At 43.2% G+C, this 16,560-nt stretch overlaps 1 protein-coding gene across 1 annotated transcript in view; it reads right to left on the bottom strand.

Moving 5' to 3' along the window:
* Window positions 1-16,560, bottom strand: part of SYCP3 (synaptonemal complex protein 3) — a 61,731-nt gene that overhangs the window by 13,865 nt on the left and 31,306 nt on the right. The window contains exon 4 of the mRNA XM_077265612.1: window positions 1,666-1,700. Within this exon, the coding sequence (XP_077121727.1) occupies window positions 1,666-1,700 (35 nt within the window). The remainder of the gene's footprint in view (window positions 1-1,665; window positions 1,701-16,560) is intronic.

A 16,560-nucleotide genomic window follows, 5' to 3' on the forward strand; every position in this document is an offset into this window, starting at 1 on the left:
TTTAGTAAACCTAGCAAAAAAGCCAAGGAAAAAACAAGTGTGGGATTGCATTTTTTTTGCAATTTCATCGCACTTTGACTTTTTTTCACATTTTCTGTTACACGACATGGTAAAACCAATGGTGTCGTTCAAAAGTAGAACTTGTCCCGCAAAAGATAAGCCCTCACATGGCCATATTGATGGAAAAATTATGGCTCTGGAAAGAAGGGGAGCGATAAACGAAAACAAAAAAGCCCCAGGAGTGAAGGGGTTTAGAAACATGGATATGGACATATCTATGGAAATAGATATAGATATATAGATATATCTGTATGTATTCATCTATCTATCTGTTATCTATCTATCTGTGTGTAATGGAGTGTGGGTTGGACAAATGTAAAAGAGGAGGTTGGACAGAAATGACATTACAAATCTTTTTGAAGATAGAGGGGGGGAGAGGAGGGAGGGGTTGGGGTGTGTTTTGGAGTGGGTGTGCCAGGTGCAGAGTTACAGGCAAGTGCAATGCATCATGGAACTTGTAGTATTAGAGCACAATAACTCAGGAGAAAGGAAGTTGTCGATTAACCCCATGAGAGCTGGATCCAGCACTGAAGATGTGCTGCTACAGCATGATAAAAGGTAATATTGCTAAAATAAAGACAGTGGATGTTTTCAGTGGCACATAATAGCAAGATTTATGAAAAAAAAAAAAAAAAAAAGTTTATTGTAGTGGACAACTTCTTTAAGACAAAAAAAAAGAACTCCACTTTATATCAGAAAAAAGATGGTTTATTTGAAGTCACTCACCATAAAGACAGATAGGTATGCATTGGAGCTGAAGACACAAGTACCGTAGGTATTTAATAAAAGGTTTTTTTATTTTATGTAAAAATGGATGTTTAGGTGTACATACCTTTCAAAGAATGTTAGATTCATTCTGCACGAACCACAGAATCAGAGCCTGGCTGCATGACAGTAGCAACGTACGCCTCTCTCTACAACATTGCAGCATTTCAACTAAAGCATAGTCGAAAATTGGGTGCCAGTTTACTGCACACAATACATTCTATTGATGAAATTTCTGTTGCAGAGACTCCGCAAAAGAAATTGACATCCTGCAGTTCTGAAAGATGCACTGCATGTCAGTGTCCGCGGGTGATCTGCAGGTGCACATACAAGCATAGTGGACATGGGATGTCTAGAAATCCTATCCACTATGCTGTAACATCTGGACGCTACGGTTTTCATGCTGCTTAGATATGCAGCGTAAAAACCGCAGCAATTCCTGATCGTGAGCACGTACCCTTACAGTCACAAATTAGCTTTTCAAATTATATTTTCTCTGAAAAGAGAAAAACATCCCTGGCTGCAATCACGTAGCCAGGTTCTGAATAATGCAGCCAGAGGTTTTGTTGTCATCACAGCTGTTTTTCTAGGAATTGTTCCTAGAACTGTATTTGTTGCCATTTTGCCCTATGGAGAAAATTGTGACCTTTTATATTTCATGAAAATTGCAACACATATGGGAGCTTGTGTGATGTGGTAAAAATGGAAACTTTTTAAGCCTCAGAGTATGAATATTATTTTTCATGTCTACAAAAATGTAATGTGACTTCTGTGTTATATGTTTTGAAAATCATTTTAACAAGAAAATGGAATTGATAGTAGAGAAAAAAGTAAACTTGCCTCCAAATCTTTCCAGCATATTCTGTACCTCTCCACTACAAAAAAAGAAAAGTAGTTAAAGGATATGGGCTTTTGGAGACTTGCTTTATTTCTTTACATATACAGGTGCTTCTCACAAAATTAGAATATCATCAAAAAGTTAATTTATTTCAGTTCTTCAATGCAAAAAGTGAAACTCATACAGTCATGGCCAAAAGTATTCACACCCCTGCAATTCTGTCAGATAATACTCAGTTTCTTCCTGAAAATGATTGCAAACACAAATTCTTTGGTATTATCTTCATTTAATTTGTCTTAAATGAAAAAAAACACAAAAGGAATTGTTCTAAAGCCAAATTGGATATAATTCCACACCAAACATAAAAAAGGGGGTGGACAAAAGTATTGGCACTGTTCGAAAAATCATGTGATGCTTCTCTAATTTGTGTAATTAACAGCACCTGTAACTTACCTGTGGCACCTAACAGGTGTTGGCAATAACTAAATCACACTTGCAGCCAGTTAACATGGATTAAAGTTGACTCAACCTCTGTCCTGTGTCCTTGTGTGTACCACATTGAGCATGGAGAAACGAAAGAAGACCAAAGAACTGTCTGAGGACTTGAGAAACCAAATTGTGAGGAAGCATGAGCAATCTCAAGGCTACAAGTCCATCTCCAAAGACCTGAATGTTCCTGTGTCTACCGTGCGCAGTGTCATCAAGAAGTTTAAAGCCCATGGCACTGTGGCTAAACTCCCTAGATGTGGACGGAAAAGAAAAATTGACAAGAGATTTCAACGCAAGATTGTGCGGATGTTGGATAAAGAACCTCGACTAACATCCAAACAAGTTCAAGCTGCCCTGCAGTCTGAGGGTACAACAGTGTCAACCCTTACTATCCGTCGGCGTCTGAATGAAAAGGGACTGTATGGTAAGAGACCCAGGAAGACCCCACTTCTTACCCCGAAACATAAAAAAACCAGGCTGGAGTTTGCCAAAACTTACCTGAAAAAGCCTAAAACGTTTTGGAATAATGTGCTCTGGTCAGATGAGACAAAAGTAGAGCTTTTTGGACAAAAGCATCAACATAGAGTTTACAGGAGAAAAAAAGAGGCATTCAAAGAAAAGAACACGGTCCCTACAGTCAAACATGGCGGAGGTTCCCTGATGTTTTGGGGTTGCTTTGCTGCCTCTGGCACTGGACTGCTTGACTGTGTGCATGGCATTATGAAGTCTGAAGACTACCAACAAACTTTGCAGCATAATGTAGGGCCCAGTGTGAGAAAGCTGGGTCTCCCTCAGAGGTCATGGGTCTTCCAGCAGGACAATGACCCAAAACACACTTCAAAAAGCACTAGAAAATGGTTTGAGAGAAAGCACTAGAGACTTCTAAGGTGGCCAGCAATGAATCCAGACCTGAATCCCATAGAACACCTGTAGAGAGATCTAAAAATGGCAGTTTGGAGAAGGCACCCTTCAAATATCAGGGACCTGGAGCAGTTTGCCAAAGAAGAATGGTCTAAAATTCCAGCAGAGCATTGTAAGAAACTCATTGATGGTTACCGGAAGCGGTTGGTCGCAGTTATTTTGGCTAAAGGTTGTGCAACCAAGTATTAGGCTGAGGGTGTGCCAATACTTTTGTCTGGCCCATTTTTGGAGTTTTGTGTGAAATGATCAATGTTTTGCTTTTTGCTTCATTCTCTTTTGTGGTTTTTCATTTAAGACAAATTAAATGAAGATAATAATACCAAAGAATTTGTGTTTGCAATCATTTTCAGGAAGAAACTGAGTATTATCTGACAGAATTGCAGAGGTGTGAATACTTTTGGCCATGACTGTATAGAGTCATTACAAACAGAGTGATCTATTTCAAGTGTTTATGTATTTATGCACATCCACATACAGGTTATTATGGGTAAGATGCTCTCTTTACCGCTATATGCTTTGCTTTGCCTCATAACATTCTGATGAGTTATTTTACCTTGGAGAGTTCTAGCTACTATTGTTATGATTGTTACCATTATTTTTTTACTATGGCCTACCAACTAATTTAAATACTGGGGAGCCTTTGGTTTACACATTTGGTTATTTTCATATGGGACTAATGTTACAGTATTTAACAGTGCACTTGTAGCCTATATGTTACACATAGGAAAAAGCCACCTGTCCTTTGCTCCAATTGTTATTTGCGTATCTTGATTCCCATGCCTGTTATCATTATTGTAGATATGTAGTTCACTGACACTTTACGCCATTGCCTTTGATTTTTTTATGTCTTTATTGTACTATTTACTACTTTGTTAGGTGATCAATAATAAAACTGCTTTTTTCGTATTATACTCTGGATTTTGTACTGCAAGTCTCTTGTAGGATACACATTCTGATGGAGTGTCCAATATTTGTCTAATTTTGGTCTACTATTTACATATAGTTATGAGATACTTGTGTATTACTTAATTGTATTCAGTTTGGATGATACCGATATAACCTATTAAGTGTACTACAAAGCACTATGAAGATTCAGGAGGTGCAGGTGGCTCACTTAATACAAGATGAGATGTTTGGAGGGCTGAAGACGCAATGGAACAGAGTCTTTCCGGTTAACAAATATATTAAAGCCATGATAATGGAAGATGCAGAGACAAGGCTAGACATCCCCAGAGATTTCAAAGCCCGTCTCCCCTTTGAAACAGAAGAGGTTAAAGTTTGGGAAGCAATCCCAAAAATTGAAATCCCAATTACCAGAGTGACAAAAAAGACTTCAATCCCCTTCGAAGACTCTTCCTGTCTCCTGATGCGAAGGATAGGAAGTAGAGGGGTTATTAACCCCTTCCCGACCTTTGACGCAGCGAATGCGTCATGAAAACCTGTGCCAATCCGACCTGTGACGCAGCATATGCGTCATGGTCGGATCACGCTCCTGCAGATTGGGTGAAAGGGTTAACTGTAATGTCACGCGACCTGCAGGGACAGGGGGAGTGGTACTTGAGCCCAGGGGGGTGGCTTCGCCCCCCGTGGCTACGATCGCTCTGAATGGCTGTTGAAAGTGACGTTTCACTTTCAATCAGAGCGATAGTAATATTTCATCAATGAAAATTGGTGAAATATTACAATCCAGCCATGGCCGATGCTGCAATAGCATCAGCCATGGCTGGAGACAGTGATCTGCCCCCGCCACCGATCTCCCCTCCATCCTCCGTCCTGTCATCTGCTGTCCTCTGCTCCCCTCTGTCCTCCTGTCCGCTCCCCCGCAGTCCTATCTCCTCCCCCGCTGTTTGCTCCCACCCCCGATTACTTGCCGTGCTCCGGTGTCCGTCCGTCCGTCCGTCTTCTCCATGGGCGCCGCCATCTTCCAAAAAGGCGGGCGCATGCGCAGGGCACCTGCCGAATCTGCCGGCGGCAGATTCGATCCAGGTAGGTTCTATCACAGTGATCAAAATAAAAATAATAATAAATAACCCCCCCTCCCTTTATCACCCCCATAGGTAGGGACAATAATAAAATAAAGAAAAAATATTTACTTTTATTTTTCCACTAGGGTTAGAACTAGGGTTAGGGTTAGAATTAGGGTTGCAATTAGGGTTAGAGTTGCAATTAGGGTTAGGCCTCTTTCACACTTGCGTCGTATGACGTAATTGTCATTTTGGGCAAAAAACGGATCCTGCAAATGTGCTCGCAGGATGTGTCTTTTGCTCTATCTGCGCTAGCAGTGACGGACCTGGAAACGCTGCAGCCCGCGTCTCAGGGTCCGTCACTCAATGACGGCACATCCCTAGCGCACACCCATTGTGGGAGTGCGCTAGTGATGCATCCAACATTGGAGTCAATGGCGGCGTTAAACAGACTACGTTACACCGCGTTATGCCGCTGTGTAACGTAGTCCGTCTAACGGACGCCAGCAACGCAGTGTGAACCCAGCCTTAGGGTTGCAATTAGGGTTAGAATTAGGGTTAGGGTTGAAATTAGGGTTAGGGTTGCAACTAGGGTTAGAATTGGGCTATGTGCACACGGTGTGGATTTGGCTGCGGATCCGCATCGGATTGGCCACTGCGGATTTGTAGCAGTTTTCCATCACGTTTACAGTACCATGTAAACCTATGGAAAACCAAATCCGCTGTGCCCATGGTGCGGAAAATACAGCGCAGAAACGCTGCGTTGTATTTTCCGCTGCATGTCAATTCTTTGTGCGGAATCCGCAGCGTTTTACACTTGTTCCTCAATAGGAATCCGCAGGTGAAATCTGCACAAAAAACACTGGAAATCCGTAGTAAAACGCAGTGCGTTTTACCTGCGGATTTTTCAAAAACTGCGGAAAAATCCTCACACGAATCCGCAGCGTGGGCACATAGACTTAGGGTTAGAATTAGAGTTAGGTTTGGAATTAGGGTTAGGGTTGGAAATAGGGCTAAGATTAGGGTTGGGGTTAGGGTTAGGCTTGTGGTTAGGATTAGGGGTGTGTTGGGGTTAGGGCTGTGGTTAGGGTTTGGATTAGGGTTAGGGGTGTGTTGGGGTTATGGTTGTGATTAGGGTTATGGCTAAAGTTGGGATTAGGGTTAGGGGTGTGTTGGGGTTGGTGTTGGAGTTAGAATTGAGGGGTTTCCACTGTTTAGGCACATCAGGGGTCTCCAAACGCGACATGGCGTCACCATTGATTCCAGCCACTCTAGCGTTCAAAAAGTGAAATGGTGCTCCCTCCCTTCCAAGCCCCAACGTGCGCCTAGACAGTGGTTTACCCCCATATACCCACATATGGGGTATCAGTGTACTCAGGAAAAATTGCACAACAACTTTGGGGGTCTAATTTCTCCTGTTACCCTTGGGAAAATAAAAAAATGGGGGCTAAAAACTTATTTTTGTGGGAAAAAAAAGATTTTTTATTTTCACGGCTCTGCGTTATAAACTTCGGTGAAGCACTTGGGGGTTCAAAGTGCTCACCACACATCTAGATAAGTTCCTTGGGGGGTCTAGTTTCCAAAATGGTGTCACTTGTGGGGGGTTTCAATGTTTAGGCACACAGGGGCTCTCCAAACGCGACATGGTGTCCGCTAACAATTGGAGCTAATTTTTCATTCGCAAAGTCAAATGGCGCTCCTTTCCTTCCGAGCCTTGCCGTGCACCTAAACAGTGGTTTCTGACCACATATGAGGTATCGGTGTACTCAGGAGAAATTTCCCAACAAATTTTAGGATCCATTTTATCCTGTTGCCCATGTAAAAATGAAAAAATTAAGGCTAAAAGAATTTTTTTGTGAAAAAAAAGTACTTTTTCTTTTTATGGATCAATTTGTGAAGCACCTGGGGGTTCAAAGTGCTCACTATACATCTAGATAAGTTCCTTGGGGGGTCTAGTTTCCAAAATGGGGTCACTTGTGGGGGAGCTCCAATGTTTAGGCACACAAGGGCTCTCCAAAAGCGACATGGTGTCCGCTAAAGATTGGAGTCAATTTTGCATTTAAAAAGTCAAATGGCGCTCCTTCCCTTCCGAGCCCTGTCGTGCACCCAAACAGTGATTCCCCCCACATATGGGGTATCGGCGTACTCAGGACAAATTGTACAATAACTTTTGGGGTCCAGTTTCTCCTTTTATCCTTGGGAAAATAAAAAAATTGTTGCTAAAAGATCATTTTTTGTGACTAAAAAGTTAAATGTTCATTTTTTCCTTCCATGTTGCTTCTGCTGCTGTGAAACACCTGAATGGTTAATAAACTTCTTGAATGTGGTTTTGAGCACCTTGAGGGGTGCAGTTTTTAGAATGGTGTCACTTTGGGGTATTTTCAGCCATATAGATCCCTCAAACTAGCTTCAAATGTGAGGTGGTCCCTAAAAAAAAAAAAAAGGTTTAGCAAATTTTGTTGTAAAAATGAGAAATCGATGGTCAAATTTTAATTCTTATAACTTCCTAGCAACAAAAAATTTTGTTTCCAAAATTGTGCTGATGTAAAGTAGACATGTGGGTAATGTTGTTTATTAACTATTTTGTGTCACATAACTCTCTGGTTTAACAAAATAAAAATAAAATTGCGAAATTTTCAAAATTTTCGACAAATTTCCGATTTTTTTCACAAATAAACGCAAAAATTATTCACCTAAATTTACTACTAACATGAAGCCCAATATGTCACGAAAAAACAATCTCAGAATTGCTAGGATCCGTTGAATTGCAAAAAATGGCCAGGTCATTAAGGTCAAAATAGGCTGAGTCATGAAGGGGTTAAGAAGGGACTGGGAGACCAAAGCCACCATCATTAGGGTCAATATAGCCACCACCTCGGTGTCTAGGTCTATGATGAATTGAGTACCCAACACTGAAATCCAATACTCCTAGAGAGAATGTACTAGAGTCCCTTCCGTTGCTGAAAACGTCAACGGGGTTTATGGCAAATGCATCAGCCAAATCCGCAAGATTTGCAGCCAGGAGCAATATCCTTTATAACTCGGCGAAGCAGGCCATCTGGTTAAAAACTTGGTCAGGAGATAGCCATTCAAAATGCAAGCTATGCTCAATGCCCTTTTCGGGACTAGACATGAAGATGGTCACATCTACAGAGGTAAAGACATCACTGACATGGTAGACATCTCTAAGAAATCTCCAAAGAGGGGTGATTGAATCTTTTCCCTATGTGTATGAAGTTCTTTACTTTCAGGGGACATGGTCTCCAGAAGTTTGTGCAAGATCTCCCAACTACAGAGAGCTGTGGGTAATATGGGAGATGCTCCAGAGGTGCCAGGATCATCTCAGAGGCCAACATGTCAAAATCTTATTGGACAATGTCACTGCGGTCACCTTTGTTCATCATCAAGGGGGCCTGAAAGGTCATCTTCTGCAGGCTATAACCTTACAAATCTTCAAGTGGGCAGAGGACTCGTCTTATCCCTTAACCTGGAAGACAACCTGGAGGAGGTGGACGCCTTATCCCAAAAGTGGACCAAGAATCTGCTATATGCCTTTCTGCCTTCTCCATTGATCCCAAGGGTCCTGAGAATGATTCAGGAAGATCAAGCTATGGTAATACTGATTGCCCCCTTTTGGCTGAATAGGAGCTGCTTTCCTCTATTAAATCATATGGCTCTAGAAGATCTACTCCCCCTTCCAGAGATGGACGACCTTTTCTCTCAAGGTCGCCTGCTACATCACAGTAGCCTATTGCATCTGACAGCTTGGGTCCTGAGAGGCAGATTTTAATGTCACAGGGTCTGTCGGATCGGGTGGTCACGACGATGCAGGCAAGTAAGAAACCTGAGACTTTTGCTATTTATGCAAAAATCTGGAAGTTCTAATTGCAATACAGGGAAACCATTATCAACTCCTCTTGCCAGAACATTCCTAGAATCCTGGATTTCTTACAACTGGTGGTCGAAAGACCAAGCATGCTAAGAGTCCGTATCTCAGCGTCTTTTTTGACTAATGAAATGGTGAACCATCCCTGGGTCGCAACGTTTTCTAAAGCAATCAGCAGATTAAGACCTACAATTAGGAAATCAGTGACCCCATGGGATCTAAACTTGGTACTGAATGCCCTATGCAAGTCTCCTTCCTCAGGAGTACGTTAACATCAAGATGTTTTCCCTGAAGATGATTTTTTTGGTAGCAGTCACTTCAGCGAATAGAGTCAGCGAAATTCAAGCTCTGTCCATGAGAGATCCTTATTTTCGTATACCGGAAGATCGCATAATTCTTAAGCTTGACCCAACTTTTCTTCCGAATATGGTGTCCAGTGCCAACTTGAACCAGGAGATTATGATACCCTCCTTTTGCCAGCATCCAAAAAAAACCAGAAGGAACAAATGTTTATTCACTGGATGTAAGACAGACAGTTCTACGTTATGTGGAGGCTAAGGTTGGAAGCTAGATTCATACCTCTTCATCCAGTTTGCAGGGAAGAATAATGGCAAGAAGACCTCAAAAGTGACATTGACGAGATGGCTCACTTCCACCATTTCCCTGGTATACGAATCAGACAGGAGAGAACTGCTGGAGCGTGTCAAGGCACATTCAACAAGAGCAATCTACGCTTCTTGGACTGTAAGGGCAGGAGCCTCAGTAGACCAGATTTGTAGAGCAGCATCCTGGTCTAGCCTAAATACCTTTTATAAACATTACAAACTGGACATTTTATCAGGCCATCAGATTGCCTATGGAAGGAAAGTCCTTCAGGCAGTAGTCCCACTCATTTGGTATTTCTCCAAGTGGGCTGTCATGACAGACGTCCTGGAAAGTAGGAATAAGTCATACCATTTATCGTATTTTCAGGAGTTTATCATAACAGCATCCTTGCATCCCCTCCCTTAAATTCCTTGTACTTATCTGCAGTTAACATTTGGGTAAGAGAATTCAATAAAATTAAGTTGAATCTATCCTGGTGTGTTGATTGGTAAAACATTGAGGGCGCGGTGGAGGGGGGCTTTTAACCTCTCGTGTGTTTCCTGTCCCTAAAGAATGAGAAGAACTACCTCTTGATGTTCTGTCATGATGGACTCCTGGAAATACAAATATTGGTAGGACTAATTCCTACTTTTCACTCTCAACTAAGTGTACCCCAAAGCATATGAATGTAAAATAGCAAAGCTAAATACACTAAACCTCTCTGCTGCTGCTCCAGTCTCTGTGTTTTCACTGCAGCGGTGACATCACAGCTTTAGTGTGCATACCCAGGGAAGTCAAACACTGAGCTCAACGGATCTCCTGATGCAGATTGCACAAGTCACTGAACTCAGTGATTTGCTGTGGTGATGCACTCTGGAGTCATGATGTCTCATCTCTGCAGCTAAAACATAGAGATCAGAGCAGAAGCAGAGAGCTGGGCACTGGATTTGAGGAGGTTGAGCACCACCTGGTGCTATCTTAGGTGCTTGCAAGTTATAAGTTGTTAAAAGTGAAAATTCTACAAGTAAAATGGCTATGAGAGATATCATTTAGCTGCAGGCAACAAGATTTGGCTCCAGTTTAATTAAGGTAAATACAAAATACTCTAGCAAGCCTAAAATCAGAGTAAGATAGTAGTAACGGAAGCATTAAGAGGACGATTCATTAGGATGCCTAAATTCATTAAGTGTTGTGTGCCACTTAAGGAATTTAGGTTGGTTTCACATTTGCGGTTGTGTCCACAACGTTTCGCAGCATACATCCGCATGCGTCGTGTTTTCCTATCTTTAATGTTGTGGATGCAGGTACATGCATTTGTATGCTTTTGGCTGCGTTTGACTACGCATGTGTGGTTTCGGCTTGTGCGACTGGGCTCGGCTAAAGCAACATGTTTCAATTTTGGTGGCGGAAATTTGCCGCTGCCAAACGCATGCGGACGCTTGCGGAAGGAATGCGTCGAAACAATGCATTACAGTCTATGGGAACGCAGGTGTACACGCGTTCGCTAGCGTTTTGGTACGCATGTGTTTTTCCAGAGTAAACATGTCTAGACACTGAATAGCCACCCCCCACACAAAGATAGATAAAAAGAATGTGTGTGCACTGGCAGTACACTACTCTACAGACCCCTGGAAGCAGACAGACTTTGAAGCAGGCACTTGGAAGCAGACTGGAACCTCTCCAGAAGAAACACAACTTTGGCTAATGTGAGAATAACAGCGAATCTCTGTCTGTCCTTTTTTCTATCTTTAGTATGTACTAATTTCTGTCTATTTTTTCTTGCAGCATTCATAATGTCTTCTTCCTCGTCTTCTGAGGAGCGCCCTGAACATGTTGGTTGGGAAAGTGAAGTGAGAACATTCCCTACTGATTGGTAAGTATTCTCTATCACATATACACATGTGGTAATTTTTTTTTCTTATCAGACCAGTTCTTCCACTGCAACGGAGGCAGTCCAAGAGCAGCCAGCACACGTTCGGGTGGCAAGACGGCGTGTAAGTATACTTGACTGATTTTTTTTCATGACTATACTATTCTTGCCTGTTTTTATTTCTTCACTTTGCTTCTATCTATCCTTTTTTGTCTTGACTACTATTTTTTTCTTGACTTTAACTTATTCTTTCCTGTTTTCTGTATCTCTTGTTTTCTTTCTTTTTCTTATCTTTGCAACATTAATGTCTTTCTTTCTTTTCTAGGTTCCAGAACGGGATGAAGACCTTCTTGATAAGGACCTTCTCATTTCCCTGGTCGAGGAGTGAGTCCTGTTGTGGGACACCCAGGTTCAGCAGCACTCGGACAACGTGGTCATCTGGCGGCTGTGGAATGAGGTGGCCCGAGCGATGATGGATGGCTGGGACAATGCCACGCCATGGGTTGACAAGGAATTTTGTAAGTAAGTAAGTAAATGTTGTGTGAAGCGCCATTCACCTTGGCAGGGATCACACAACTATGTGTAATGCCATAAACTCCTCCGAGTTTCTCGCATCACACACAGTTGTGTGATCGAGACCGAAAGTGCACTGACTAAAAATGTTTTCTTTTTTTCACAGTGAACAAAGTCAGAACCCGTTGGCGTTCGATGAAGGATCGCTTCAACAAGGACCTTCGTCAGGAGTGCCAGGTTCGCAGTGGTGCTGCAGGAAGGATCAGAAAGTATAAATATCGCATGCTGGCGTTTTTGAGACCGGTCCTTGCCCAGAGAACGTAAGTATTTTTGAGTTGTATTGTATTGTGTTGTATTCCCTAATCATTTTTTTTCTTGTCCACAGGAGATGTGGCTTTTACTACTGTAAATTTTTGGTACTAATGTTTTTCTTTTATTTTCACAGAACCTGGAGCAGCACCCTCGAACCTGGATCTGGAGCGGTCCTTCATGGAACAGCCACGGACCCGTCCCAGCCATCCACCAGCGAAGCAGCAAGTGTGTTGTGAACTCTGTGTTCAGGCTCCCTCTTGTGGTCACTGGTGGTATGGTGTGACTTTTGCTTTGGGCTCCCCCTGGTGGCTTTGCCTGTTATCCTGCTGGTCTCTGGCTATCAGCTGGTTCGTTATCCTCTGGGAGGTTCCTATATAGCTCTGTTTTACTTCCACTTGTTGCCGGCTGTCGATGTAATCAGTGCTACTCAGATTCCTTCTGACTACCTTGCTCCCAGTCCATCCAGGATAAGCTAAGTTTTGTTTGCTCATTTTTTGATCAGCAGTGTTTATCATGTTTTCTGTTCCAGCTTGCTAAAATGTAATTCCCTCGCTTGCTGGTTGCTCTAGTGGGCTGAGTTTCTCCTCACACACCGTTAGTTGGTGTGTGGGTTCTTGAAATCTCAGGATGGATATTTTGTAAGGGTTTTTTATTGATCGCATAGACCCCTGCTCTATTTTCTGCTTTCTAGTACTAGTGGTCCTCTTTTGCTGAATCTGATTTCATCCCTATGTATGTGCCTTCTTCTTACTTCACCGTTAATATTTGTTGGGGGCTTCTATATCTTTGGGGATTATTTCTCTGGAGGCAAGCGAGGTCTTTCTTTCTCTTTAGGGGTAGCTAGTTCCTCAGGCTGGCTCGAGACGTCTAGGAATTTTTTAGGCACGTTCACCGGCTACCTCTAGTTGTTTTGGATAGGTACAGATTTGCGATCAGTCCAGTTACCATCTCCCTAGAGCTCGTCCTTAGTTTAATCACTTGCTGATCTATTTGTGATCCTCAGCCACTAGGGATCAGAACAGTACAGCTGGCCCGCAAAGTGTTAATTGCATGGCAGAAGCAGGAGAAAAGAAGCCTTGAGAAATTTTTTTTTTTTTTTCTTGTTGTTGCCGTGTGTCTAGCTGCTGTGCTAGCTTCTCTCCTCCTCTTAATCTTGGTGTGGCTCTGAGTTCAGCTGCTGACATGGATGTCCAGAGCTTGGCTTCCAGTCTGGATCATCTTGCTGCTAGAGTTCAGAGTATTCAGGATTTTGTTGTTCACAGTCCTATGTCTGAGCCTAGGATACCTATTCCGGAGTTGTTTTCTGGAGATAGATCTAGGTTCCTAAAATTTAAGAACAATTGTAAGTTGTTTCTTTCTTTGAAACCTCGTTCCTCTGGTGATGCCGTTCAGCAAGTTAGGATTATTATTTCCTTTTTGCGTGGTGACCCTCAGGATTGGGCCTTCGCATTGGCGCCAGGGGATCCTGCATTGCTCAGTGTGGATGCGTTTTTTCTGGCCCTTGGATTGCTCTATGAGGAACCTAATCTTGAGAACCAGGCTGAAAAAGCGTTATTGGCCCTCTCGCAGGGGCAAGATGAAGCAGAGGTGTACTGCCAGAAATTTCGGAAATGGTCGGTGCTTACTCAGTGGAATGAGTGTGCCCTGGCTGCAAGTTTCAGAGAAGGTCTTTCTGAAGCCATTAAGAATGTCATGGTGGGGTTCCCTACGCCTGCAGGTCTGAATGAGTCAATGACTCTGGCCATTCAGATTGATCGGCGGTTGCGGGAGCGCTAACCTGTGCACCATTTGGCGGTGTCTTCTGAACAGACACCTGAATCTATGCAATGTGACAGAATTCTGACCAGAAGTGAACGGCAAAATTATAGACGGCAAAATGGGTTGTGCTTTTACTGTGGTGACTCAGCTCATGTTATCTCAGCATGCTCTAAGCGCAAAAAAAAGGTTGATAAATCTGTCACCATTGGTACTTTACAGCCTAAGTTCATTTTGTCTGTTACCCTGATTTGTTCCCTGTCATCTTACCCGGTTAATGCCTTTGTAGATTCAGGTGCTGCCCTGAGTCTGATGGATTGGTCATTTGCCAGGCGCTGTGGTTTTGATTTGGAGCCTTTAAAATTCCCTATTCCACTAAGGGGAATTGACTCTACGCCATTGGCTATGAATAGACCTCAGTACTGGACACAAGTGACCATGTGCATGACTCCTGTTCATCAGGAGGTGATTCGCTTTCTTGTATTGCATAATTTGCATGATGTTGTCGTGTTGGGTCTACCATGGTTGCAGACTCATAATCCAGTCCTGGATTGGAAAGCTATGTCTGTGTCAAGTTGGGGTTGTCAAGGAATTCATGGTGACGCTCCTGTGGTGTCAATTGCTTCGTCCACTCCTTCTGAAGTCCCTACGTTTTTGTCAGACTACCAGGATGTATTTGAGGAGCCCAAACTCAATTCTCTACCTCCTCATAGGGACTGTGATTGTGCTATAAATTTGATTCCTGGTAGTAAGTTTCCTAAGGGACGACTTTTCAATTTATCTGTGCCGGAGCATGCTGCCATGCGGAGTTATATAAAGGAGTCTTTGGAGAAGGGACATATTCGCCCGTCCTCTTCCCCTCTTGGTGCGGGATTCTTTTTTGTGGCTAAGAAGGATGGTTCCCTGAGACCTTGTATTGATTATCGCCTTTTGAATAAAATCACGGTCAAATTTCAGTATCCTTTGCCATTGTTAACTGATTTGTTTGCTTGCATTAGGGGGTCTGGTTGGTTCACCAAGATAGATCTTCGTGGTGCGTATAACCTTGTGCGTATAAAACAGGGTGATGAATGGAAAACTGCGTTTAATACGCCTGAAGGCCATTTTGAGTACCTGGTGATGCCTTTTGGACTTTCTAATGCTCCTTCAGTCTTTCAGTCCTTTATGCACGACATCTTCCGTGAATATCTGGATAAGTTTATGATTGTGTATCTGGATGATATTCTGGTTTTTTCGGATGATTGGGAGTCTCATGTTAAGCAGGTCAGGATGGTCTTTCAGGTCCTGCGTGACAATGCTTTATTTGTGAAGGGCTCAAAATGTCTTTTTGGAGTCCAGAAGATTTCTTTTTTGGGTTTCATTTTTTCTCCTTCTACTATTGAGATGGACCCAGTCAAGGTTCAGGCTATTCATGACTGGACGCAGCCTACATCGGTTAAGAGTCTTCAGAAGTTCTTGGGTTTTGCTAATTTTTACCGTCGCTTCATAGCTAATTTTTCTGGTGTTGTTAAGCCTTTGACGGATTTGACCAAGAAAGGTTCTGATGTGACTAATTGGTCCTCTGCGGCTGTGGAGGCCTTTTGGGAGCTGAAGCGCCGGTTTTCTTCGGCTCCGGTCTTATGTCAGCCAGATGTCTCACTTCCCTTCCAGGTGGAGGTTGATGCTTCCGAGATTGGAGCGGGGGCTGTTTTGTCGCAGAGAAGCTCCGATGACTCTGTGATGAAGCCATGTGCTTTCTTTTCAAGAAAGTTTTCGCCTGCCGAGCGGAATTATGATGTCGGTAATCGGGAGTTGTTGGCTATGAAGTGGGCATTTGAGGAGTGGCGACATTGGCTCGAGGGAGCTAAGCATCGTGTGGTGGTCTTGACTGATCACAAGAATTTGATTTATCTCGAGTCGGCCAAGCGGCTGAATCCCAGACAGGCTCGTTGGTCGTTGTTTTTCTCTCGTTTTGATTTCGTGGTTTCGTACCTGCCTGGTTTGAAGAATGTGAAGGCTGATGCTCTTTCTAGGAGTTTTGTGCCTGACTCTCCTGGAGATTCAGAGCCGGCTGGTATTCTTAGAGAAGGGGTGATTTTGTCTGCCATCTCCCCAGATTTGCGACGTGTGCTGCAAGAGTTTCAGGCGGATAGACCTGATCACTGTCCACCGGACAGACTGTTTGTCCCGGATAGATGGACCAACAGAGTAATCTCCGAGGTTCATTCTTCGGTGTTGGCGGGCCATCCTGGAATATTTGGTACCAGAGACTTGGTGGCCAGGTTTTTTTGGTGGCCTTCCTAGTCGCGGGATGTGCGTTCCTTTGTGCAGTCTTGTGGAATTTGTGCTCGGGCTAAGCCTTGCTGTTCTCGAGCCAGTGGTTTGCTGTTACCTTTGCCTGTCCCGAAGAGGCCTTGGACGCACATTTCCATGGATTTTATTTCAGATCTCCCTGTCTCTCAGAGAATGTCTGTCATCTGGGTGGTGTGTGATCGTTTTTCTAAGATGGTCCATTTGGTGCCCTTGCCTAAGTTGCCTTCCTCCTCCGAGTTGGTTCCACTGTTTTTTCAAAATGTGGTTCGTTTGCATGGGATTCCTGAGAACATTGTCTCTGACAGAGGAT

The sequence above is a fragment of the Ranitomeya variabilis genome, chromosome 5 (genome assembly GCF_051348905.1).
Source record: "Ranitomeya variabilis isolate aRanVar5 chromosome 5, aRanVar5.hap1, whole genome shotgun sequence".
Lineage (NCBI taxonomy): Eukaryota > Metazoa > Chordata > Amphibia > Anura > Dendrobatidae > Ranitomeya > Ranitomeya variabilis.